At 45.1% G+C, this 27451-nt stretch overlaps 2 protein-coding genes across 3 annotated transcripts in view; one reads left to right on the top strand and one right to left on the bottom strand.

Moving 5' to 3' along the window:
• The first annotated feature begins 1827 nt into the window (after positions 1 to 1827).
• Positions 1828 to 7558, top strand: RAB19 (RAB19, member RAS oncogene family). Its single transcript, XM_024200796.2, has 3 exons — positions 1828 to 2025; positions 4193 to 4376; positions 6979 to 7558. Exons 1-3 carry the CDS (start codon positions 1828 to 1830, stop codon positions 7242 to 7244), a joined length of 648 nt encoding a protein of 215 aa, XP_024056564.2. The 3' UTR covers positions 7245 to 7558.
• An 8407-nt stretch (positions 7559 to 15965) lies between these two features.
• MKRN1 (makorin ring finger protein 1) overlaps positions 15966 to 27451 on the bottom strand; it is a 30479-nt gene continuing 18993 nt past the window's right edge. The window contains exons 4-8 of one of the 2 annotated variants that reach the window (XM_024200792.3): positions 20103 to 20329; positions 19374 to 19588; positions 18535 to 18645; positions 17916 to 18054; positions 15966 to 17570 (exon numbers count right to left, since the gene is read on the bottom strand). In XM_024200792.3, coding sequence (XP_024056560.1) covers positions 17358 to 17570; positions 17916 to 18054; positions 18535 to 18645; positions 19374 to 19588; positions 20103 to 20329 — 905 coding nt within the window. In that variant the 3' untranslated portion in view covers positions 15966 to 17357. The remainder of the gene's footprint in view (positions 17571 to 17915; positions 18055 to 18534; positions 18646 to 19373; positions 19589 to 20102; positions 20330 to 27451) is intronic. The other variant, XM_024200793.3, reaches the window with a different exon arrangement.

Here is a 27451-nt window from a genome sequence, read left to right on the forward strand (position 1 = left end):
CTGTATTTTCCACTGCATGCATCCGATGAAGTGGGTTTTAGCCCACGAAAACTTATGCTCAAATAAATTTGTTAGTCTCTAAGGTGCCACAAGGACTCCTTGTTCTTTTTGCTGATACAGACTAACACGGCTGCCACTCTGAAACCTGTCACCCATGGGACTGTTATTTTTAGTCCTTCTCCTAACACCGGACCCCTGCGGAGCTTTTTAGGAAGCGGGGGCAGGTTTTGGGGGTCCCCCCAAAGGGCTTACACAGGGTAAGGGAGAGACGATAAAACCCCAGGACCACTGTAGACTGGGAGGGCTGCTAGCTGGACAAACTTCCGGGGACACGTTCAAGGGATACCCAGTTAATGTGACGCAATAACTATTGCCGCGGCAGGTCTGCGCACATTTGCGTCCCAGCTGGCAGCTGTGGGGGGAGGGGGGAAGCCCCAAGCCAGATAATGACGTCATGTGAGAGACAACTTCAGGGCCAGGCACCGCAGAAACAGCTAGTCAAGTAACAACGTGCGCCCCTGGCAGCCCCAGCAAGCCCGTTCCCAGGCACAGGGGAAGCCCGGGTTCCCATTCTGCACCATCAACCCCCGGCGCCCTTCTGCTGCTCAGCACTTCCCGCCGGGTCTACGTGCGACCCGGAGTTTTCCTCTTTTACCGTGGCCCCTCTTGTAATAAACACACCACCCCAGCGACCCTCTGAGCTAATGATTTCATTGACCCCTCCCACGTGCCACGCGGAGACACCCTGGCTATTTAAGAAGACTCTGATGCATTCTGGAGGGAGATAAGAGATCTCCAATGGAAGCAAATAGGGGCTGTTTTATGAGCATTTACTGAGCTCATTTCCAATTATTCTTCCCGTAGTCCGCAAAGAAATATTCCGGGGGAGGGGGAGACTGGGCAGGGGTCCTGCTTCCACACTGGGTTGCTAGCTACCACTGCTCTGGGGCACTTAGCACGTTTCTAAGGGAGCGTTAGGGGGTGGCTAGAGACGCGGCATTAAGTGGCTCTCCCTGTCTCCGAACTACGTTTCCCAGCAGCCAGTGAGAAAAAGGCCAGAAGGGGCGGGCGAGGGTACAAAGAGAGCTAGCGATACCTGTTCACACAGGTACGAGAAAGGGGTGAATAACAGGTGAGTAAACCTAGGCGGGGGAAGGGAGGCGCGGCACGGCCCATTTGGCTTGGGCGCTTGTGGCTGCGTGAGGCTCAATGCCTCGGTAACTCTCAGCCGCGCTTGGTCCCCTTGGAGAAGGCAGAGCGGCCGGCCGGCGCTAACGCCGTGTAGAAGTTGTGAAAGAAAACAAGCTAAGATGGACTCAATTCAATGGGGGAAAGGGTACAGGGAAGACACGTGGCTTCAGCACACTCTGATTTGGAGGTGAAGCTGCGCCTTCCGGAAAGAGTGTGGGGTTGGTTTCTTTTTCTTTCTTTCTTTGTGTTTAAGCCACTTTGCAATACAGCGGGAGGGGAGGCCAGGCGAGTGTTTTTTCGCTTGTCTACAAGGGCACGCAGCTCTAATTAAACTCTCCCCCAAAGTGACTCCCGAAAGAGGAGGCAGAAGCCTTTGGCGGGGAGCAGAGGGAGAGGGAAAGGCTGCTCATCCGCAAGGCGGCTCCTTGCTCAGGGGGAGAGGAGTGGCCCTCAGGTGCCAGCGGCTCTGCATCTGCCCGCTGCCCAAGCGCTCTGCGGCTTATATGACCTGTGTGGGAGGCCGCACGCAGCAATTCTCGCCCCACGTGCAACACGGGTGGCCATGCTCCGGGGCTTTGAATGCCGTCTCTGTTCTCTCACCCAGGGGGGAGAGGCTGAGCTAAGGGGGGGAGGAGGATGATGCCCTTCTCCAGCTCCGGGTCGGAGGAAGCCTTCGACTACTTGTTCAAGATCATCCTGATCGGAGACTCCAACGTGGGGAAGACCTGCGTGGTGCACCGCTTCAAGTCGGGGCAGTACCACGAGAAGCAGCAGAACACCATCGGGGTGGACTTCACCGTGCGCTCGCTGGAGATCGATGGCAAGAAGGTGAAGGTTAGTGGCTGTCGCAGGCTCGGTGGTGACCCAGAGCAGGGGACAGTAACAGTTAGGACTAAACATCCTGATCAGCACTGGGGGGAGGGGGGCAGGGAGGAGACGAGTCCTCCCTCTGCTCATGTGCCCTGCGCGGGACAAACTAGCTGCCTGCACCCGAGGATGAGGAGGAAGAAATAGGTTGCAATGACTAGGAAACTGAGCGATGTTGCAGCCGGCGGTCGAGCTGCGCTGTGCTGCAAGGGTTCCCCGCGCACCTGCCCGAAACTTACCTGCAACAAGCCCTGCCTGTTGTTCCAGCCCTGGGCAAAGCTGAGTGCACGCTGCCTCTTGAACCCACGGGTGGGCTCCTCTTGTGATGAGAAGATACCCCCTCTGGAGGGCTACAGCTCGAATACTGCTTATGCCCTCTGAGCCAGGTCACAGCAAGTGAGTGCTAACTTGCAGGAGGGGTGAGCCATCCCTGTTCCTGTCAACCCCCAGAGATGGGGGAAACTCTGTCTCCTAGTTCAAGCACAGGCTACACGTGGGTTTTGTTCCCATCTCTGCCCAGATTTCCCCTTGGCCTCCAAATTGCTCATTATGCCTTGTGTGCCTCGTAAAATGAGCTGGACTCATCCCTAGTAATTCTGCTGAAGACCAGGGAAGAACTTGCCCCCATAGATGTAAATATAGTATTGTAGTGTGCTCCAAAGGAACAGCAGGGTAAAACCTGAGTGCTGTCTGTCTGCATTATTTGTGCATGTATTTTGACTTGTATGTACATTTAAAAAAAATTATAATCTTGAGGATTAACCCCTGATGGAAATAGATGAGCTATTTGAAGGCTGGTTTGGGTGTGGGCCTCTCCCCCTAACCTCTGTGGTGAAGAGGATAGCACTCTAGAAGCTGAATCCAGTGATCAAGTTGGGAGACATGAACTTGGGTCTTTGCTGTCCCCAAGATCTGCAATTCCTTGAATGGCAGCGCACTCAACTCTGAGGAAAGCTGAAGAACTGGGATACTGTGGTGATTGGCACAATAGAAAAACTTAGCTAGCGCTTATTTTGAGCTTCCTCCCAGCTCAGCCCCGAGTATTTGGCTATAGAATAGACTGATAGATTTCATCCTTTTCCATACCTTAGTTGCACAAGATACTGTCTCTTTTCTTCCCTCCCACTCCTAAGGACACAACATGTTCGCCCTTCCATAATACAGTTACAAACCAGTTAGGGAAAATAATTCCTCCAGAATAATGTCCAAGCCACATTATAGCATGGTTTGGTTCTGTCTGCATAGACCAGCCTGAATTGTGTTATAACCAAGGTGCAGCATGGTTATCACATAGTTGGTCACATCTACACAGGCAAAACCAAACCATCTTGGCAGTAGATTCACTAAAGTGGTTGTAGCCTTAGGCTATGTCTACACTCCCACATATATCAGCAAAACTTATGTCTCTCAGGGTGTAAATAAGTCAGCGCCCTGAGTGACCCAAGTTACACTGACCTAAGCGCCGGTGTGCGCAGCACTATGTTGGCAGGAGAGCTTCTCCCACCGACATAACTGCTGCTATTCATTGGGGGTGGATTAATTAAGTCGACGGGAGAGAGCTCTCCCATCGGCCTAGAGCATCTGCACTACAGAGCTTACAGCGGCGTAGCTGCATCGGTGGAGCTGCGCTGCTATAAGATATCTAGGGTAGCCATACCCTGAGGCTACGTCTTCACTACGGGGGGGGGTCAATTTAAGATACGCAAATTCAGCTACGCGAATAGCGTAGCTGAATTCGACGTATCGCAGCCGACTTACCCCGCTGTGAGGACGGCGGCAAAATCGACCTCCGCGGCTTCCCGTCGACGGCTCTTACTCTCACCTTTGCTGGTGGAGTAAGAGCGTCGATTCGGGGATCGATTGTCGCGTCCTGACGGGACGCGATAAATCGATCCCCGAGAGGTCGATTTCTACCCGCCGATTCAGGCGGGTAGTGTAGACCTGCCCTGAGTGTAGATAAGGCCTAGTAGTATTGAATATCATAAATTCCAGTGTCAAGTATCAGAGGGTAGCCGTGTTAGTCTGTATCCACAAAAACAACGAGTCTGGTGGCACCTTAAATTCCAGTGCAAACTCTGAAGTGGCATTCACTAGACTTCACTGGCATTACTTCTCTTTTTTTCTCCTCCTGCAGATCCAGGTGTGGGACACAGCGGGCCAGGAGCGCTTCCGGACGATAACTCAGAGTTACTATCGCAGTGCCCATGGTGCCATCCTTGCCTATGACCTTACCAGGAGGTCCACATTTGAATCTATTCCTCATTGGATTAATGAAATTGAAAAATATGGAGCTGCTAACTTAGTCCTGATGTTAATTGGTAAGTCAAACTTTTTTTCTATTTTAGTTTATTTTTGATGCATAGCCTTAACCTCCCTCCCTTCCCCACACTTCATCTCAGGCTCTAGTTACATGAATTTTTCAAAATACAGAGAACAGAATGAGCGTAGTAACTTGAGCTATATTTTTTGAAAGAAAATGTCCCATTCCTGTCTATACAGCAGAACCAAGCAATATCAAGTATTCATATCCTATTCCTTGTTTTTGCCCCATTATAATGGAAAAAGCTTACTGCAACTCTCTTGAGGTCACCGGATATGGGCCCACTTTCAGAAATGATGAATTTGGCCCAATGGTTCCAATACGCACGAGCATAACAAGTTGTCAATGGGCAAAAATGCACCCATCTCAAACCTCTCTTTGATATTCCATATGTTTGCCTTCTTGTGTCCGTTCTACTGACGTGCACTTGCTTCTACTGCCCAGGGGGGCTGATCCTAAGTGGAAACAGGTTGGCAATGGGGACCCTCTTCCAGAGCAGGAAGGCTGCTGCCTGTGTCTCCCCGTTTCTTTCCTCACAGACAAGGAGAGTGGTTGATGGGAAGCAGGGTTATTCCTCCCTTCCCTCCCTCCTGCAATCAGAAGTTGAAGTTATTGCTGCTCTTAGCCACAGAAAAGAGGGTTGAGCTGGCAAAGTGAGAGAGCCTGCCGCTTTTGCCTGTTCTGTTATCAGCACTGTGCTGAGAGCAGCATATTTATACAAGCTGCAGAACAACAATCTGACTTGGCCCCATAGCTGGACCCCCAAGCCTGGTAGCTGTGGGATCTGAGCCCGTGCTAACACACACACTTTAAAATACTATACTCCTATATATGAAGAATTAGGTAAGTCCTTCCTAGTACTCTTCTGAAGACGTGACATGAAAAACAAGTTCTGACTTGCATGGAGTTGTAGATCTTAGTGTGAACAAGGGAATAGGCATCACTTGAACTCTATAGCCCTTAGTCTGTTTATTTCTTTCCTGAAATGGAAACACAATCTATTATGCCCAACAAACAAATGAAGAAAGCCCTAAACTCTTTAGAAAATGTCCAATATAGATTTAGTGACTCAGAATAAAACATTGACTGTATTTGAAAGGTTGGTACTGCTTAGCTTTTACTTGCTACTCAAACTGTGTACTGAATCTTTCCCATCTATTCAGTTATATATTAATTCATTCTGGTGTAAATTTCTAATGCAAAATAATTTGATTCCTACCCTTTAACATTTGAAATGGGTGGGGAGGGGGACAGAGAGGAGACATGTAAGAAAATAAACAAATACACTATCAAGCTGGGGTGTAGGTTTTTTTATAAAGCCCCTCTACAAAAAGATTGACTCCTGACAGTATACATTTTGAATTTCTTGAAAAGACAAGTTTCAACATCCTTGAGCAATTTGAAAGTTATCACTAGTAGAATATCGTACATGCCAGGAGAATATGGAAGTTCAGGCAGGGGAAGAAAATATCTTTTATAAGATGGATATGCAACTTTATAACCATTAAAACACACATTATATATAAAAATAAATTAAATAGCCTTAAATCAAACTCTAATTTCTCAAGCAGTGTTTTTCCTACTTTGATTTCTATTATCAATGGAAATATTTTTCATTGGTTTGTGTGTGTACAGTGAAATTGATGTTTAATGACACTATTATTAGCTAGAGGTGCCTTCTGGTTTTGTACTAGATTTTGATTTATACTGATTGACTGTATAACAGTTCTATTTGCATATGCAAAGTTGCTGCTTATTTATATTTAAATTGTAGCCTATATAAAGCTGGCCAACAGTGATAGGTTCGTGTACCTTCTGACTTTACCCCAAAACTCCTTAATTGTAATACTGGATCTTAATATCCAAAGCTGGGAAGGTATTCCCTTACCATAGGCTGAGGCTATAAATGTTTCTATTTTCCCCTAGGAGACCTGAATTAGTCCAGCAATATCCGAGTATTGGTGTTGGGATCTCAGCATCCACCTAAAGATATAGGCCAAATTAATTTGGTAGTACCAGAATATATATGGCTTCCATTAATGGTTTTCTGAATGGATATTTGATACTGGTGAGAAAATTAACAGATATTTGGAACATATGGAGACATGTTTTATAAGGAGCTATATTGTGCACAAGGTCCTCTTGGCATTTTGTGTGTGATCCCTTTAACAGCTAACCTACCTAGAAAGAAAAAATAGCCACATTATAAATAACACCTGTATTGAACTGAATTCTCTAACTCAGCAAAACCTCTAAGAAGTTACAAAGTGGTAGGTGAATCTAATTCTTTCCAAGTCAGTGCTCCTGCACCATTTCCCTACAGCAAGTCTAGGAGCAAGAAAATGTATTAACAATTTGCAGCATGAATTTGGTAACCTTTCACCACAGGCCCCAAAAAGTTGCTGTAGTTTCCATGCATGAAACTTTCTTGGTTTTAGTGTTCTGCTCCCTAGAAATCTTGTTTGGCATAATTTTATTCCTTGGCACAAAATCCCTTTAAAAATAAATAATAAAAAAAATTGGGGAAACTAACCAATTGCATTGTTTGCATTCATACATTAGAATGCAGACCATTAATGGAAGCCTTTTTTTATTTAAAGGGAACAAATCAGATGTAGCGGAGAACCGCCAAGTCCTTTTTGAAGATGCCTGTACACTGGCAGAGAAGCATGGGCTATTGGCTGTGTTGGAGACTTCAGCCAAAGAGGCCCAGAATGTAGATGAGGTGTTTACATTGATGGCAAAGGAGCTGATAGCCCGCAACACCTTGCAGCTTCATGGAGGGCATCCTCCAAACAGCATCTATCTGGACTCCAGGCCGGTGATTGTTAGTCCAAGTGTAGAGAAGTCCCAGTGCTCTTGCTGATGAGATGTCTCAATCATAAGAGCTGTGAAGGTGTGGCTGATGATTTCATACGTTTCCTGTTTGGCCTCAAACCATCATTCTAATGTATCACTGCCTTGCTGTTTTGACCTGTAACTCTCTCCAGGAGATAGATGTTGCAATGGTCAAAAGTGCTGGATTGCCTTGAACATGGCAGCTGTTGGTACTTAAGCAAAGACTTTGAGCTGAGAGGAGAAGACTAGGCGCTGCTAGCCTGAAAAGAACTGTGAAGACTTACTCCTAAATGGAAGCAACTGCCTTTGGATAAACTCTCTGAATAGAATCTTCTGGCTGTGCCAGAGGCTGACTGTAACCAGGTTTTGTGCTGAATGTTTCCTTTAGGTCAGGATACACAACCTGCTGTAGGTCAAATTCTTTGGTCTTCATAAATAGCTTTACAATGTGTGACACGTGTACTTAAACTTTTTTGTTCATGGCTGTTTGGCTTGCATTACTCCAGTGTTCAGATCTCCATTCAGGGAGATGCTGATGGCAGATCTGTTGCAGTTACCACGCCATAACTTACTACTGGTATTGTGATCAAGTAGACAATGCTGCCACATCTATCTTCCTCCCTTTGCCAGACAACTTAGCTTCCATCCCTATTGCTTGCATAGCAGCCAGAACAATCTGACTGGTATGCCAGTGGGCCTAGGGGTACCCCCAGGACTTTTTCCCAACTTCAATGGGTGAGAACTGCCTTCAGTCTTCTTCTTTGGTCTTTCTGCTGACACTGACTGGTACCAGGGCCACATTTTGGTAGTTGCTGTTGTGATCTAGACTCTCTAGTGAAGCCCCTTCCAAGCCAATAGTAATGGCCAGAATTCAAATGAGAGATGAAAGACTCCCTATTATTTCTTACTAATCCCTTGCTTAAACTGAAGGGATGATTTTTAGTCAAAAGCCTATCTAAAACAGTTGCTGTTCAGGTTGTGGAAATGACACCATAGTTTAGTCTTAGAATTCAAAGATAGCTTTCAGGCTTCTGTACAACTGCTTAGACAGGTAGAATGGCTCACTAAGTACCAGTAATTGATTTTCAGTAATGAAACAGGATGGGGATGCCCTTAGTACTGCTATTGGGTTGCATTTTTCAGTAAGACATTGGCCACCAAAAGCTGGCCCCAATACTGGTTTCAATCAAACTTTTGTATTGTGAAGCTTATCTTCAGCAAGGGGGTGTGTTTTTCCTGTCACGACCTTTCAAAAGTATTCTCTGCAAACCCAGAATTTCTTCACTGCTTTGGGAGATTTCTAATGAGAAATTCGAGGGGAGAGCTGCTAAAATGGGCAGTTGTGTTAACAAAGTGGACACATTTCTACCATTCCTGACAAAAGCTTCTGCTTGCATAGGTCTCCTACTCAGTTTATTGGAAGGCTCCAGGAAACTGTTCCTTTAACTCCATAATATCAAACTAGTGGTTGGGGGAGGTGAGACAATACCAGTTTAACCCTTTCTGAGGAGATTGCCTGAGGGATACTCAAAGCATAGCCCTAAAAAACCTTGGCTGTGTCCCTCTGTACTCTACTCAAATGCCTCTTTAGTTATGCTGTCACTGGTGAATTACAAGCTAGAATTCCCACTTTATTACAATAAAATACAGACCTGGTCATAATGCACAGGAGTCCTAGAAGTAGGTGTGGTAGATTTGGTAAACTGCCTTTGGTATCTTAAGGTTCACATTTTCTTCTCTGCTTTTGAATAACAGGTGGCAGAATCTCTCCTTTGTGCTTGATCAGACAAGGCTTTTCATAAAGACTGTTAAATATTGACTTTTAGATTGAAGGCTTGTGATTTGTTGGGCATATATTTAAACACAATGAAACTTCCTCTGGCCCAGTTTCTTCTCGGGTCTGTTAACATTAGGCACGTTAACAGCTATGTTTATCTGCCATGCTGTTCTACGAACTAAGAGCTGAAGTAATGGGGGATTCCTACTACTGGCTACAGAGAAAGCACTCACATTTACCACCTGCTATTTAGCCTACATTTACCTTGTCAGCCCAATACTTGTCTGCATACTTCTATGCCCCCTGGCTGGATAGACCTAATGGAAAGTTATAGCCTATGTTGGTTGTCAGTTAGTTACACGAAACATGCTCCTTCAATCAGTCTATCCAGCCCCTTTAGTCACTTATTCCTCTTTACCATTCCCTCCTATTTAACTTCTTGGTGACTAGGGGCCTAGGATCAAATGCAGACTTAGTTGAACAGAGAGGTAGTGCTGCTCCCTCTGCTGTAATGTGGCATTTTAACCATGGCTTTGGAGCTGTGCTCAGCTCCAGCTCCAGGCAAAAACCTGCAGCTCTGCTGCTCTGGGCTCTGCTCCAAAGCCCTGGTTTTAACAATCCAAAAATCACTTGAGTTTTTTGGGCTGGTACAGTGATCGATGCTTGCTCATCTGACATTACTTAACAGTGTAAAGGCAGGGGCTGGAGGTGGGTGTCTTTTGTTTTTTAATTTTTTCTTTAATTAAAGCATTCCCCCATGCTCTGCATGCAAACCAAGTCCCACTTATGTGAGAATCCACTTATATCATCCCTGCTTGAAAGCAACTTTCCCTCCTAAAACAGCCTTAAAAAAATAAAAACAACCAAAAACCATTTACCCTTGTGCACGTTAGCCGGCCTCTTTGTTTAGATAGCCAAGACTGATGAGCCAGTCCACGAAAGTTACTATGAGTAGCCTTTCCTAATACTTCTCGTGCTGATAGAGTGGCTGGAGCCTGGGTACCTACCACCAAAGGCTGCAGGACTGTTAGAGAAGCCCCTCAATGCTTGTCAGTCCAGTTGCTAGGTTAGTTACATGTCCCTGCATACCTCCAGCACTACTGGACCTACTGTGACTTCCCCAACCTGATATTCCACTAACCAGTAATTGTCCAGTGTAGGTAGCTTCCCCAGGGCTAGTGCTACTCGCTTTGCCTGAGGCAATAAAGCTGTCAAGGGTGGTCTCTCTTCTCATCAAGAGGTTCTGCAGCATTGTTCCATGCACCATGTGAAGAACACTCACTGGTCTGCAGGTGTTGCTTCACCTGGCACAGGTCCCCTTCCCTCTACCTTGTAGAGGAGGGAGCAGAGCCTTTTTGCATGAAGTGAGTGCATGCCAACTCTTGCTGGGGGACTCTTGGCAAGCCTTCAGTAGCTCAAGCAGATAATCCTGCCACTGAGGATTCAGCTTAGCCTCTATTTTGGGATGATATTAAGGAAAAGGCTACTCTTCCCTGGGACTTCTAGGAGTTTAATCCCATCTCCCACAATTCCACTGAACCCCTACTCATCGGCTCCCTTTTGAAATCTCTCCCAAGCCCTTGAATAAAGTAATCATGCTGGGTCAGAGCCCAAGGGGCAATGTGTTTAACGCTACATTGCTGTGTGTGAATGCACAGAAAAGTGCAATAGGATTGCTAATGCACAAGCACTAGTATCCTGGGCAATATTAATGATTACAGAGTATTTTCCAGTGTAAATTAAGCAATAACAGTGAGAAACTTTATTGAAAATGGAAGCTTAGATTCTGGGACACAAAATGGCAGGCACCAGAAAAAAAATACCTATCTGCCAAATTAGAACTTAACTCTATTTAGCATGTGTCTCCCTAAAAAACACATGGGTATATAGCCTGGGCCAAGACAACATGATTTTTCTTTTAAACTGCTCTAGGAGTCTTTGTATTTGTTCCACTTCCCACTCCTACATCTGTAAATGTATTGTGTTTAACATCTCCATTAACAAGCGGGTAGAAAGTGAGGCTAGATATTCATAGTGCCATTTCACAAGCTTGCTGGTATTTCATGTCCTCCAGTTAAAAGCCCTCTTAGCTACTGAAAAGATGGACAGAGCCTAATTTTGCTAAAAACCACCTTTAAAATCCCATAAAACTATTTTCAAATGGCTGTTACACTCACTAACATCAGACCTTTACACTGGTGTCAGCTGAGACTGTTTGAGACAAGCCTATGGTTATCAGTGGTGTCCGTAACAGGTCAACTGCAGTATGGCCAAGCCTGAGCATTTAAAAGTGAGTCAGGGCCTCAAAATATCATGATTGGCTTAAAAGCCACAAGTATTAAATGTGGGGGTTTTTTACTTGCCTTTTGAATGTTTAGGGTACGCTTATGTTTTCAAGATTTTTTTTTTTCCACAACGATGAGGGACAGAACTTATTTTGAGGTGGGATTTATAATGAAAGTTGAGAGTCTCATGTAATCTCTGTAGGAACTGGTTACACCTGTAGCATAGAGCATCATCGATCTTGAAATTTTCATTACAAACAGGTTAGGCCACCAAAAACCAGTTCTATATAACTGCTCTGTTTTAACTGAACTGGTTTAAAACTAGGTAAAAAGTTTCCCTTAGGAGAGCCTAAGGGTACATTTTTTCAAAGGCACTTAAGTGAGTTAGACTCTTAATTCCCTTTTCAAAAGGAATTTAGGAGCCTAAATCTCACTGGAAGTCTTTAATCTTACGCTACTAGGCAGTAATATGGTTTTTCTAAAACACGGTAGAAAGAGAGTAAACACTACCTCTAATGAGATTTAAAATAGCAATATTGACCACTTCCTGGAAGAAGTGTTTACAAGGTAGCTCTAGTTAAGGTTGTACTACATTATACCTGCCTGCATCAACGTTGTCTGTAGTATGAAACTGAACCATTATTGACTGGACACCGAACCCAGATCGACTGCAAAGGACAAGCTATGTTCAGCAAGCAAAGGCTCTAGTGACTGCATTGTCAATTTTATTTAATTAAATCAGTGGGGGGGGGGGTTAAATTTAAATATAGCTGCCATATAATTTCATTTGCCACACCAAACGTGTCAAAAAAAAAATCTAGGGACCTTGGCCCAGAATTAAGATTAGTTTACTGCAGAGTATTCCGGGAATTGAGCGTGATTCAGCTCATGTTCACACACAAGCTGTGCCATCCCTGTTGCAATTTTACTTGCTTGGAAGAAGATTCACCACAATTATGTACATGCTTGAGGTCACTACACCATTCTAATGCAATTAGACTGAAAGAACGGGCATTGCAGTTGCACGGTTGCAAGTGGTCATTACAGCACAATCCCACACGGCTCCAGCAATCTCTGGAGTCACTACTCTTTGCTTAACTCCAATTCTGATGATTTTTCCAGGTTTGAGCTATTGCAGTGCTGGTCATTGTATGTATGCATTGCTACTTATAAAAGAAAACTCATGCCCATTTAAGGATTATTGCTTAAAAAGAAAAGGATATTGCTATGCAGTATCCTTTCATTTTACAAAATGCATGATATGTTAACATGTTAAAATGCTATTTAAAAAAATATATAGCACCTGTCCCACTGTGGTTTGCTATGGCAAATAATCCTGCTCCCAGGATCTAAATTCCCTGTAAGCTGCGCAGCCACACAGCCAGCAGGCTAGCAAGGGCCACACAGGCAGGGAGAAGCGCCCCCCACCCCTGGCCCAGCCCCACCCCACCCCACCAGAGCTGCCGGGGAGAGGAGCCCCTCCCCTGGCAGAGCCCCGCCCTACCAGAGCTGCCACGGCTGGGAAGAGGAGCCCCTTCCCCGGCCCAGCCCAGTGCAGCCCCGCAGGAGCTGCCGCAGCCAGGGAGAGGCGCCTCTCACACGGCCCCGAGCTGCTGCGGCGAGAGGGCTGGGGGGGAGTTCTCTTCCCCTGCTGCAGCCTGCACCCCAAGCCCCTCATCCCCAGCCACACACCCCCACCCCAACCCTCTGCCCCATCCCTGAGCCCCATCCCCTGCACCTCTCATCCCCAGCCCCATCCCAGAGCCTTCACCCCTAGCTAGAGCCCTCACCCGCTGCACCCAACCCTCTGCCCCAGCCCTGAACCCCCTCCCAAACCCCAAACCCTTCATCCCCAGTCCCACCTCAGAGCCTGCATCCTCATCCAGAGCCCTCATCCCCCCACACCCCAACCCTCTGCCCTAGCCTGAGCCCCTTCCCGTACTCCAAACCCCACCCCCACCACACATCACCTCCATATTGATGGACACAACAAAATTCCTTCCACACATGGATGTAAAAAATTAGAGGGAACACTGCACCAGGACCTATGATGGAATATTTACCCACAATGCAACAGCTGAAGGAGTGTTGTGTGAGCACATATGAACAACTTTATACTATGTGGGATGGGTTGTGGGGACCCATTGCACTATCACAAGATACAAAAGTCAAGTGAACCAATGTAAATTTCCATCGCATAATTCTTTAGCAGAGGTGAAATTTAGCAAGGGCTAATCCAAGATGTCAGAAGAAGGAACATGGCTGTGGGAGAAGTTTTTCTAATTCCAAGTTTTCATTGGCAGGATTATGCCTTGAAGCATGAGAGTTTATACATCTTTATCCTGAATTACTGTGGATGTTATTAGTCTCATCTATTTCAGAATCTAAAGCTTTAAAAAAAACAAACAAACCAAAAAACCCCACTGTAGTAGCACATTTCACAGATCAATTTTGTTTACAAACATTTCCGCTTACTATTTCAAAATCTGTTGCCTTTCAATCTTATTGAACTTCCTCTTACTCGTGTATGCTCAGAAGCATAGAAGCCAATGATTGATTATACCATTTATTTTTTGTATACTGCTCACATATCCTCTTCTCTAAGATTTAATCTGTTGCATTGCTAGCCCCATCAGAATTAAGTCAGAATCAGAATTGATTATAAACAAGTCTGGTTATTTATTAATAATCAGACCCATAGCCAGCCAAGTTCAAGTGGAGAGGCTGTGCAATGATATAGGAAGGCACCTCCCCTTGGGAAAATAAAACAGGTACAATCGCTTGCATTTTAAAAAATTTAGGAACATTTCATAAGAAAAAAAAATCAGAGAAAGGAAGTGCCTACCTTGTATTGAGCTGGAAAACTGTACTAGGAGAACCTGTCTGTGGCCAGCTAGATTCTGTTGATATACCAATGAATGAGCACCCAAACTGACCCAAGTGCCCGATTGCATCAGATGTGAGATGCAGAAACAAATGGTGCATGAGACTATTCAAAAAGCCAAAATCAACATCTTTCAGTGCACACAGCTTATTCTCAATGAAGATAAAGCATACTATTCTATCCCTAACCCCTACAGAGAACATTGGGCTCCCTTTTCCTTTCCTTTGCACAGCCAAGTCTGCTACCTCCCCGCCTTCCCTCTCAACACTTCCTCCTCTCCCACAAAATATCCTACAGAGCCACATTTTTGTTATTTAACAGTATGTACACATTTGTAAATGATTTGGCACCTAGCTTTCTACAGGAAAGTTAATTTGTCCATCCAGGGCCGGCGGTTGCCTAGGGCGGCAGGATTTGGGGGGCGGCATTTTGCCGCCCTTGGCAGAAATTCGGCGGCGGGGGGTCCTTCTGCTCCAGATCTTCGGCGGAAGGTCCTTCACTCGCTCCGGGACCCGACGCCGAAGTGCCCCAAAGACACGGAGCGGAAGGACCCCCCGCCGCCGAACACCCCAGGCCCCCTGAATGCTCAGAGGAGGAGCGCTGCCGCCTAGGGCGGCAAAAACCCTGGCACCGCTCCTGTGTCCATCATGTTTGGCTCTGCTTTCTCTTCATTAAACCCCTTTTTTTTCCTCTCCCATTTCCTTCCAAAACTGTTGTTACTCTCTCGCTGCATCCTTCCCTATTTCTCCTATGCTTTCATCTCCCCCACCTAGCTCTGTATCCTTTTCCCCTACTCTGCCTGGCCTCTACCACCCCCACATTTCTCCCCCCCTATTTGGGATCTGTGCATTCTACTAGCCACCTCATAATGTCTGTGTGCAGGATAAGATATCTGAATAGTCTAAGACCGTGGGTCTCAAACTTTTTTTTTTTTTTTTTTAAACTGGCGACCCCTTTCACATCGCAAGCCTCTGAGTGTGACCCCCCCCAATAAATTAAATACCCTTTTTAAAATATATTTAACACCATAATAAATGCTGGAAGCAAGCGGGGTTTGGGATGGAGGTTGACAGCTTGCGACCCCTCATGTAATGACCTCGAGACCCCGAGGGGTCCCAACCCCCAGTCTGAGAACCTCTCGTCTAAGACCAGTTTCAACAGTACTCACCTCTTCCTTCACCCCTGCCCCCACAGTCAGTTTGAAAACATTTTCACAGCTGTTTACTTAAATATCTCCCGTTTCCCAGTGACGAAGGCGGTTTACAATGTAATATACACAGTGGCCCGTAAAGAAGGGTGTGGTCTACCAGGAAGTAGTTAGCCTACAGTAGTGCTTTGAGTTCTCTGGATAAACAGTACTAAGTACAAAGTATTATAGCAGGCATTGATTACCCACTGACACCACAAGCAATATTTGATGTGCATGTTATAAAATGTACAGCCCAGAACAAACTGACAGAATTGAGCCAGTCTTAGAACTCAACTCTGAAAAGGAAAACCACCTCTGTTTCACTCAGTGGTAATCCCAAGCACTTTCATAGTTTGGTGGTCTCAGCTGTCTTTGTTCATAAAATGTTCTCTCTCTTTATATATTATAGAATTTCCTGTTTTGCATAAGGCTGTTGACAAGATACAATTGTGTAATGCTGCAACATGACTATGGCATTGCACAGGACTCAGTAATTAGTAGTAACCAGACTAGTTTACACTAAGGGCATACAAAGAGAGGCTGAGATCTAGAGACACTCAGCTTAAAGAAAGAACAGACTTCTTGTTTAATTGTTTGTTTGTTTTTTATTTGGGAAAAGTGCTTCTTACAAAAGGCAGCTGCAAAACAATACATCATAGAGCTCAGCAACAACTTCTTATTCCATTTTAAAAGTGAAAGGAGAGGCTGTCTCAGGGCAAGAGAAGCAGTAGAACAGATCATGGGGCATCCATGAGTCATGAAAAGAGCAGCAATAATTTAACGCAAGGTGAAAATTCCTGCATTGGAGCTTTGGTGGCAAAATATGAGCTCTTATCAATGGAATTCTATCTTGCTATTGCATGACTGCTAGTTCTTTTCTAGGTAACCCAATAACTCACAACAAGTTCGCAGCTCTTCCAAGCAACCTGCATAACTCAGATGGGATATGAGCCAGGAGTGCCTTGAACCAACTAAGTAGTATAGTGATTTCCTGGATAAGCTCATGGCTTGAGTGGTTACCGATGGTATAAAACTATGCGAGCAATGCAATTAAGGGATTCCGACTTGATGTTCTACTGGATAACAATATGGTGAGAACCCTCTTCTGGCTAACCAGGTTCCTACTTTTAGTCAGTCCCTATAATATACATTAGAGAGAGCTGGTGTATTAAGGAGTGCCAAGTTATACCTGATGGTTAAGACCATTGCCACAGACTGGGCTGAGACCACTAAACCAGTTTCATGTTCAATTGGAGACTACAATTCATGCACCAAAAGGGGAGGAGAGTTAGTTTTTGGTTTGTTAAACATATACAGAGTCTCCCAGCCCTTGAGATCCAACTCTGCGTTTATTTGTTTATACACATTGAAAGTTCTCCTTTCACGTACAAACACATTTTCCTTTCATGCTAAACACAGTAAAAACCTGGAACATTCGCACCTGGTTCTGGTTACACAGTAGTAATAGTAATGTGCAAGTAAACAAGAGACCAAAACCACAAATGAAGATGTGTACATGAGGGGGTTGGAACAGAACTGAAGCCAGCAAGAAGTACGTGTGTCTGGCCCGAAATCGGAAGTATTGATTTGAAGTCCACAGCAGAAAAAGGCCACTGGCCAATTTATATCCCCCACTGCATGGCCACTGCTCTCATTTTTGTATCTGGGCTCTTCAAGATGAGTGTGGAAGTCCTGTAAACACTTTAACCCTGGAACTGGGTGAATCCTGTCAGGAACACAGATGAAGCAACAAACCTAAGCTAACTGTTTGACAGTTAATTCATTTTACAAAAACTAACGTTTTAAAGATTTCTTGTTATTTGTTTAAACAGAGAAAAACAAACACTCCTGGGGCAAGGGGAGGAGACAGACCCTGGGTAAAAGTTATTACAACAGCACCTGGAATTGATAGGCCTGCCTAGGAGAAACACAGGCACTGCCACAACACCACAGGAAAGAGCTACTGCCTGATGCCAAGCAGACAGTCCAAACTCCGCTGACAGGTGCTATAGATCCAAGTCATAATAATCTTCCAGCTCGTCATGAAACAAGTCCCACTCGTCCTCGGAGTCTGTCAACTCATCATCACCTCCTGCTGCCAAAAGCATGAGCAACATCTCGCCGAGCTCAAAGGTCACAACCTCATCCTCGTCGTTCTCGAAGGGATCGCTGCTCTCCCTCTCCTCAATGAATTCCCAGAACCGATTCCTTCGCTGGGCCTGCAAAGGGAACCCAGTTATTGCTCTTGTGTGACCGAGAGTTACAAGATACATATGCTCCTGGGGCTTACAATGCTCAGCTCCCAGGTATATAACATGCAGCTAATCATGCTTCACAATGGGATCTGCATTTACTCCTGCTATAGGTGACCACCAACATTTCTGCCTCAAGATACAGGTGACATTAAGAAATATGTCTCTTCCACAGTCTCCCCTCAATCACTTCCAGTCTTTGGACCACTCTCCCCTCCAATCCACTATGTATGTTTTACTGCATAAGCAAATCTGAGGCATTCACACCTTTTCCTTCCCTCTTCCAAAAAGTCTAAAAGCAGTGAGACTTACCCGATATCTACTCGATGTTCCCACTTTCTGTCTCTGTGGCTCCTCTCGGCGACCATCGGGATATGCATGTTTGTAAAAACAGTTCCCTCCAAATGGACAGCTCCCACGGCCTTCATCAAAATACCTGCATGGCTTGTTGCTGGAAAGGAAAATATCGCAACCCTTACTCACAGCAGAGCCAGTCAGAATTCAGTATTGCATTTGCTTATGGTCCAGGGGGTCTCTTTAAATATGCACCATTTGCCGCTGACGCCATTTTATCAATAAAAATACATACACAGAAATGATGTATTACACTATGTGCATACCCAACAGATGTGCGCGTGGGTAGATGCATGCATAGGGAAGCTGATGACTCACAGTGCACAAGTCTACTACCTTATGGCTGTATCAATTATGTATTGGGTGGGTAAGGAAAAAGCTTGTGAGGTCAATAAATACATAGGAAAGCTAGGTGACTGTGTGGATGCATGCATCTGCGGGTGGATAAGTAAGGATGCACTTCACACGTGTGGGGGTGGAAAGGAGGTATGAGAGGGCTTTAGATAAACACCCTTGTTCTCCAGGTGTGCCCTTATCTCTGCAGTCTTAACTTGACAAAAGGCTGCAGCGCTCGTACCTCATTGCCTCCTTGTATTTCTGAATGAGTTTCTGCTTCTCTTCCTTCTCCTCCACCCAGTACTCACTTGGAATGACAAAGTTAGATGTGATCCGACATTCTGGGCAGGACCTGGGGAACGAAGAGACTGCACTGCAAAATTCCACATTACAGGGGCGCTCTGTCCTATTATAAAACATACCATGGCACATATCCCATCTTTAAAGATGTATCCTATTGTGCCTGGGCACTTACTGCCAGGACTTTGTGCTTCTTTTTCAATCTATGTTCTCTTTTGCACAAGAAGACACCCTAAACTCTTCCTCTTCTTTCAGAGCTCAACTCAGCAGCTGATCATTTTGTCTCCATAGAACTTGGGGGGGAAAAAACATTTCACACAGACTCCTTTTTCTTTAGATTTAGATAAATTTATTTTTTGTAGTTTTGTTTGGTTTTTGTATTTGTTTGTTTGGGTTTCTTTAGAACGCCTTAAAGAGGGTATGGGTTGTTGGCTGGCTAATTAATCAGGGCAGTGAAAAGTTAGGAAACATACATTCAGAACTGGTTAAGCTGTTTTCACCATCTAATCTGGGTGCCTGAAACCTTTAAATGGTAACTAACTGAAGACAAAACATGACTTTCATCCAAATAAGTGGATTTTGCAAACTAATCTAGATTAACTAGGTCAGAGTGTAAATACAAACAAAATGCTACCCCTGGAAAATGACTTCAATTCTGGATTAACGTTAGTTAGGATGCATTAAATGCAGTCTTTGTGGGGGGACTTTGTTGCAAGTTGTCACAAGACACTTAATTCTTCCCACGTAACAAAGCACAATCAAGATGGGGAAGTGCCTCACTTTATAATCTTGCTCTCAAATTGTTTAGCGCTCCTCCACTTGCGGATGCATTTGAGACAGTAAGTATGGTTGCAGTTGGAGAGGATCCCAAAGCGGCGCTCGCTGGGGTTGGCTTTTTCATATACTACCTCCATGCAGATCCCACACACCATGTCTTTACTACGCTGGACGGCAAATGAGAGCTCCATGTCCTTCTCATGAGCCTCAATGCAAGACTGAAGAGGAGAGAGAGAAAACCAGCCTGTAATCTTGTGCACTATTTAATAGGTTTTAACTCATTAGTTTCATCTTAAATTTATTCTCCCCACATTCTACACTAAAAAGGACAAACCACCTGAGAGGTTCAGGTCCTCAAAAAACAGTCTTTTAGGTCATAGGAGGCAATGGTCAATGTCAAGTTAGGCTCTTTTCCAAGAACCCAGGCAGAAATAGCTGAACTAAAACTTCACGAAAAGTGACCTAAGTTACCCACATTTGAGTGTTTGAAATGAGTATTAGTACAGTTATACAGACTTTATCCTCAACGCAGACAGGGTCCAGCTTCTTTTAAACAAGGCTGCTTTGAAAACAGCCTTGACAGCAAATAGTTCAGTTTGCAATGTGAACCTTCTTGTTAACTGACTGACTTGTATGCCGTCAACTTCAGAAGAAAGGGAATGAATGACAAGTGATTGCACAAGGCAAGGGAGTAACTTGAAACTATTCAACACAAGCCATTGGTATGCTTACCTTTATGTGTTGGGATCTCTGGGCAGCATCAACTGGATGTAGGACCTGCAACCCACACATGTCACACACATCCCCATGGATATACACGCAGTTCTCTCCATAACGACATTCTCCTACTGCAGCGTAGGGGCACAGTTGCTTCTTCATCTCCACATTTGCTTGCTGCTTTTCATACTCTTCCTCAATTACCATTCCCTGCAAGGGTGTTTCGATGCAGGAAGGGGCAGCTGCAGGGGGAAGTTAGAGATATGTTATATTTGAGGGTTAGGGTTTGCAATGCATGCTTTTCAGCTATAAAAACTTTGGGTAAACCAACTCAGTTTATCCAAGGAACATAACAAAAAAATGCACTAGGCTTGTGTCAATAAATCCCACAAACCTCGCCCTAAAATGATTTAGCAATTTCTTCATCCTAGAAGGAAGTGAGGAAGTAGTTTCAGCTCGGATTTTCTCAGCTTTCAATAATAAGCAAGGCAAGGCAACCAGTGCATTAGTGGTGAGATTCAACTTTATCCAACAGGACAAGGTCAATACTAAGAAAACTGCCCAATTCTGAAAGTGGGTAAATACTCTTGTGGGTCAACCATGCTTGTAACAAGGTTTGGTTCAAGTAAGAACTGAATTAAATCATGCTGAAAGTAGGTTAAAAATCCTGTCCCTCTTGCTTTTTGAACCAGTTCAAACATGATTTACACGGGCTGAAACAAGCTTCAGTACATGGTGGTTAAACTCTTGTGCTTCAACCACTAAAACTGGTGTTTTGTCCCTATACAGCCAACAGCTAGGCCCTATAGAAGAGGAAGGATACTTACCAGGATGACTAACTTGGAGCTCCAAAAATACTGCCTCAACAGATTCTTATGCTCATGAGTCATGTTAGTTAGCATGTTGTTGCACAAGCTGCAGTTCTTAAGCAGTTAGTTGCTGGGGTGGCTTTCACTGCTGGACTCACAAGAATGTTCTAGAACAGAGGATATAAAAACCCTGCCCAAGTCTCTTACTACTGTGGCAAATTGCAAATCTCCCTTCTGAAGTGTAAGGAGAGATAACGAGCATGGATTTGTTGAGATCATACCTGCAGAGAATTCTGATCACAGGTAAGTAATCTTTGTTTCCTCTTCATGAATTGCCTCAGCTGTTCTTCATTCTGGGGAGAAGAACTAGCAGCATTAGTCCCCCAGGAACTAGCTGAAATAGTGATTAAAGGACTGAAGGACTTCTGTTCCTAAACAGCCATATGATTTATCCTGGTCATCAAGAGAACAGCACTGAGTAAGCTTGTGAATTAAATTTAAAGAAAATGCTCTCCAAGTTCCTAGATATTTCTACAGACTAAATTAAATTGGCAGTGTTGCAGCAAGCCTAGTAAAAGGAGTCCCAAGAGCTTTTGATTAGCAGGATCCCTGCCTGGTCATAAATTGAGCTGAAAACCTTATCCATTTGTCTTCTCTCTCTGGGCGGAGATGGATTCCTCTTGGGATTTCTCCCTCTATGCCAGGAACCTACAGGATGATTTGTGAAATGGTATAACTGAATTTCCTTTTATCATCCAAATTATGGAATAACCTCACCAACTCGGTCGTGAGACAAGAAAAGACAATGGTTCAGTTTAAATGACAAGTGAGATGCCACTTTGGCATGAGGACAAATCTTAAGTTTATCCATATTGAACACTAAGGAGGATCAGCAATGGCACCTTGCACTTCACTTGCATTTCTGATCCACATTAAAAAATAAGCAAAGAAAGCAGTAAACTATAGGTTCGAATGGATCTTCTGTTGGCCTAGTGAGCACCAGGTTCGGATAAGTGAAAAAAGACAACTATTCTTAAAGGCTTAATAGAGGCTCACTTTAACTGTGGAGAAAGATAATCCAAGATTTGATATGGGAAAGAGAAAACAATCCAACATAAAACAAAGAGGACAGGATCCGGAGGCTCTTTCCTTAAAGGAATGAGAAAGATTTCCACTTTAGGGCATAAGATTTCCAACGGACGGCTTACAAGATTCTAATGTAATTTGCAGGACTTCTTCCAAGAGCAATCTTCATCTACTAAACTCCAAGATGTAAAATGCCAGAGGAAGGAATTATGGATCTGGGTGCAGGTTCAATCCTCCTTTGTGAGATAACAGGTCTGGAAAAGAATCACCTGTTGCTCCTCTGCCAGAATGAGACCTAGAACCAGAACTACTTTATAATCTGGTACTACAAGAATTGTGTGTTGCCTCTTGCATCTCCTCTACAAGAACCACAGGCAAAAGAGGGGGGGGGGGAATAAGGTCTCCACCCCCATGGAGCAAAAAAGTATGGGGCAGGAATCACTGCTTTTGTGCAAATTGTCAGGCATTTGGTATTCTCTGCAGAAGCAAATAAGTATTTCTGGATGCCCCCACTTCAAGGTAAATTGAAGCACAAATGGCTTACTTTAAAGATCAGTCATATTGATCCTGGCTCAGCTTGTTTGCTATGGATTTTTTTTTTTGCCCCAGGCAAGTGAAAGACAAAAGAATGACTTAATTCTCAACTCACTAATCTCAAAGAATTGCTTCTTAAAGAGCAAGCTCTCCAGTTGCTCCCCTTCTTCAATCCTCCATGCATCATGATACTACATTGGGATGAAGAGACCTCCGTTGGTGTACATGTAACTCTCCTCGCTGAGCAAAAAAAAAAAAAAAAAAAAATTTGGTCCACCAGGCTGTTGAGTGAGCCTGCAAGCTATTCTTTCATCTGCATCAAGGGAAGGAAGCAGCTTTCAAGATGTTTACAATGGAGAAATGGGGTAGATCCTGGATCATGAAATTTTCCCCTCCACACTGCTTGGCTGTTCTTCTCAGCCACTCCACAGACTAATCTGGTACCCCCAGCATGGCTTGCCTCACAGATTAGGAAACACTGGGTTACGGTGAAATGCCTAAGTGCTGGAAGTGAATTGCCAAGCTTGAACCTCAAGAGTATTTCCTGGGTGTTTGCTACTCCAAACATACATAAAGCATACAACTCAAAGACCAAGGCTTCCAGACTAATCTTGAGGAAAAGCATTGTTGCTTTTCAAGTTACTGTGCATAATTTTCCATGAAAGCTTGAATCTGAACTTTACAGAAACAACCTGGAAGCTCTGAGATACAGAGGTCTTCTTAAGGTCACTTTCAGAACATCACATGTATCAGACATATTGTTAGCAGCACACAACATTATCTTTAGCAGTTTCCTGACATTCCCAAGTAACAGCTTTCATTTCTCTTGGCTAACAATAATATTCTAAGAAGGGCAGGAGGTTGGACTAAAGGTGCAAATCATAATTTTGCCTTAACACTCTGATAAATGGCAATCTTCATTAAGAACCAAAAAAAACCACAACTGCATTGGCTCTTATCCATTTGACCTAGTGTCCTCGAATTATTTTCCAGAGGTGCTGATCTTACAGCCTTGAAAGACCTGATCTTCTTGTCCAAATAATGGCTGTCAAAACCAGTTGAGAACTTGGAGTCAGGCAAGTCCTTGTGGCCCTGAAAAAGGTTCTTTGCTACTGAAACAAATGGCTAGCTGCAACAGAAGCTTTTTTGTAGACGCCATAAGGCACACTAATATTTCCCTCTTTTGATTCCCAGGACTCTATTTTTAAAGCTAGCTATCTTTTAAAGCTATCTTGGCACCTAAAAAGGCAGATAGTCCTCTTTGAAAATCCCACTAGATGCTCATCTGCAGCTTTATGTATCGGATACCTTTACAAATCTCCCAACATACTAAAGAGTTTGTCTTTTCCTGAACTGCATATACAAAAAGTTCCCAAGAATCTAGTATCATTGGCATGTATTAAAACAGGAAGAAGCTGGGATATTTCCTCATGCAACATGGAAGGAATCTCCTTAGTCATGAGTTCCTCTTCCTCTCCAATTCCAAAGTGTCATTTTAATACATAGGTACTCAGGAGGAATCTCCCCCGGAGCTAGTATATTGTTTGTTTTTCCCCCCCAAGTACTGCTCAGAATCCAGTGATTGATGAGCATTTTTTACTCCTGGGAGAATTGTGTCACTGTGCATGTGCAGAATTCATATCCCCTGCAGATTTCTTTGCTTCCCCACAGAAAAATGACTTCTGATGGGAAAGCAAAGGGAAGCTGCAAGAGTGGTCATGCGCCCCTCCCCAGCAGCACAGGCAGGCTGATTCGGGTGACCGGGGCAGCTGGTAGAGACGTAAATCACTGCCGGGGGAGGGAGGCAGTCGTGCAATTGTGTGTGTGTGTGGGGGGGGAGGGGGGCAGACAGAAAGAGAGGCTGTCCCTCTCACTCACTATTGCAGCACGCTCGGCATGGAGGGGCAGGGCTTCAGGGTGTTTCTGAGGAGGTAGGCATGGGGCAGGCTCTGTCCCCTCAGACAGAGCAGAATGTAGCAGCCTGCCTGCTTAGTGAATTGTTCCCATTATCTTTGTGAATTCCCCCAGGAGTATAAAACAGGTGTAAAAGTTTTAAGGCTCCTTCACATTGCCAGAGAGGTGTAAAGGAGCCTTACTGTAAAGGACAGTATGGCCTTATAAATGCTTATGGTGCTTTCATGATTAGAACTGGTCTAAATTTTTGGACTGAAAAAAATTTCTTATCAAAATGTGCTCCGTGAACTGTTTGCTACTGACTTTCTGGAGATGGTCAGTAGCCAATATAAATTGTGAATTTGATTCCCCAGCCCTCACTTGCTCTTCAGTTGCCTATGAGGTAACACTGAGCATATGGCTGCATATATTTGTTGACTAATAACTAGAAATAAAGGGTCAAACCTAGCTACATTACTATTTGGCAAGGGGGCTTGGGGATTTCTTCCAGTGCTCCCGACTCCCATTCACCATCCACCTTACTGTAGTTTAAATAAATTACCGAAATAATTGAAATCAGAGTGATTATATTGTGTTATTTTGACAAATAAAATAAGCAGAACTTTAAAATACGGTGCGTAGAATTTTTAATTTTTTGGTGCAGAGTTCCCTTAGGAGTAACTTTTATAAATTAAAATAAATACCCCGACGAACCCAGGGAATAGAAAGTATTTTTTAAATAAAAGGATGTGGAATGAGACTGGGAGAATGGAACGTTATTTAGGAACATAGGCCTCGGATAGGCCTCCTGGGTCGACGCCAATCCCCTGCTATTGCAGACAACCTCCCATATACAGTAACTTCTCACTTAATGTCCTCCTGCTTAACATTGTTTCGAAGTTACGTCGCTGCTCCATTAGGGAACATACTCGTTTAAAGTTGTGCAATGCTCCCTTATAACGTCGTTTGGCTGACTTTACAAGCGAGCACTGCACAAGTTCCTCTTCTCCGCCTCCTCCTCCTCCCAGCGCTTAGGACTTTCTGGGAGGGAGCGAGCAGGGAAGCTGCCTCCCCTCCAAGCACTTTCCCCTTCAAAGCCGGCTGGAGAGAAGTGGCGCTTTGAAGGGGAAAGCGCCGCTTCTCTCCGGCCACTGGCTGCGCGGCTGCCCCTGCTCCTCCTGAGTCCTCCAGCCCGTACTCGCAGGGCCGCATTCTGAAAGGGGCTTTAGAGCTGCAGGCCAGGGCCTGGGGGCCCCCTTAGCCCAGGGCCCTGCAGCCCCTAAGTTCCGGGTGGCCCTGCCTGCTGGGGGGAGGGGAGGAGGGGAAGAGCTCCCAGAATCGCGGCCATGGGGGCGGTGCTGCGCTGCACAGAGCCACCTGCACACCCCCTGCACCAAACAGGAGCTGCCCCAGGTAAGTGCTCTGCACCTCCTGCCTGCCCCAGCCCTGAGCCTCCTCCCGCACCCCCACCCTGAGCGCCCTCCCACACCCTAACTCCCGCTCAGACCCCACCCCCCACCCTGAGCGCCCCCCCGCACCCCAACTCCCTCCCAAACCCTGCACCCCCAGTCCTGAGCCCCAGGGGAAGCCAGGGGCACGTCCCCACCACTGTACAGTACTGTATATAATGCCTTTTGTCTGCCCCCAAAAATTTTCCTTGGAACCAAACCCCCCGCATTTACATTAAATCTTGCAGGAAAATTGGATTCATTTAACATCATTTCACTTAAAGTTGCATTTTTCAGGAACATAACTACAATATTAAGTGAGGAGTTACTGTAATTCCATTCAGAAACTTACCAACCTCCATCTTAAAAATAGTTAGGTTGTTAGTCCCCATTGTTAGCTCCCTACTGGAAGGCTGTTCCAGAACATCACTCCTCAGATGGCTAAAAATCACGTTCTAATTTCCAGCCTGAATTTATGGGCAGAGCTATCCATTTGTTCTTATGTCAACATTATCCTTTAGCTTAAATAGCTCTTCTGCTGTTTAACTCCCCCAGCCCCTGCAATGTATTCACAGAGCAATCATAACCACTCTCAGCCTTCACTCTTCTAGGCTAAGCAAGCCATGCTGTTTTGGTCTGCTCTCATAAGTTAGGTTCTCCATTCCCCTGCTCATCCTGGTAGCCCTCCTTTGCACCTGTTCCATTTTTTTTTTTTTTTTTTTAAAACATGCATATGCAGGACTTGGCTCCTCCTGGCCAGCACCCTGGGCCAGAGGTTCTTGGGCTTCCCTGGGGCGCTGGCCCAGCCAGAGGCAGTGGGGGAAGGAAGAGCCTGCCAGTCAGGCTGTTGGTGAACTGAGTGCTTTGACCAGGGAGTGGACAGTGAGAGGGGGAGCGCATAAAGGGCTGATGGGTGGGCAGCAGAGGCGACATGTAACTGGCTGCCGCCTGCCCACACTCACCAGCCACCACAGAGCACAGCCAGCACTGGCAGCAAACGAGACGGGGCCCTGCTGGCCAAGAGTCGGCACACAGGAGGGGGAGCACTGATGGACCAGCAGGGGGAGCAGCCAGCCCCACGCACTGCATCTTTGCCCCCGCCACTAGCCTTTCACACCCACTCCCATCCCCATTGATGGCCACTAGACCCCGCCCCCCTCCAGCCAGCAGGAGGACCCGCCAGTACTGATGGGCTGTGGTGGAGGGAGGGAGATAAAAATGGGCAATTGTCCCATATCTTCTAAGAAAAAGTTGGGACACCCGCAGGAGGGCTTAAATACAGGACTGTCCCTTTAAAAATGGGACATCTGGTCCCCTAACCTGATGACACCCCAGTTCATAGCAAAAATTCTTGTTAGACCCTAAATGCATGACCCTGCACTTTATACTATTAAAGTTAATTCAATTTCTATTACTCCAGTCCTCAAAGTCATCCAGTTCTTCCAGTATCATCCTCTGTATTGATGATGCCTCTCAGCTTTGTTAGACTCATGCTCTGGTGACCCTGAGTCTCCATAAATTGTGTCCCTGACCAAGCATGGAGAGGACCCAACCTCAGTAAGACCAAGCAGGTTAAGAATATTGGCCAGACAGC

This window comes from Terrapene carolina, unplaced genomic scaffold (genome assembly GCF_002925995.2).
Source record: "Terrapene carolina triunguis isolate 2854851 unplaced genomic scaffold, T_m_triunguis-2.0 Scaffold247, whole genome shotgun sequence".
Lineage (NCBI taxonomy): Eukaryota > Metazoa > Chordata > Testudines > Emydidae > Terrapene > Terrapene triunguis.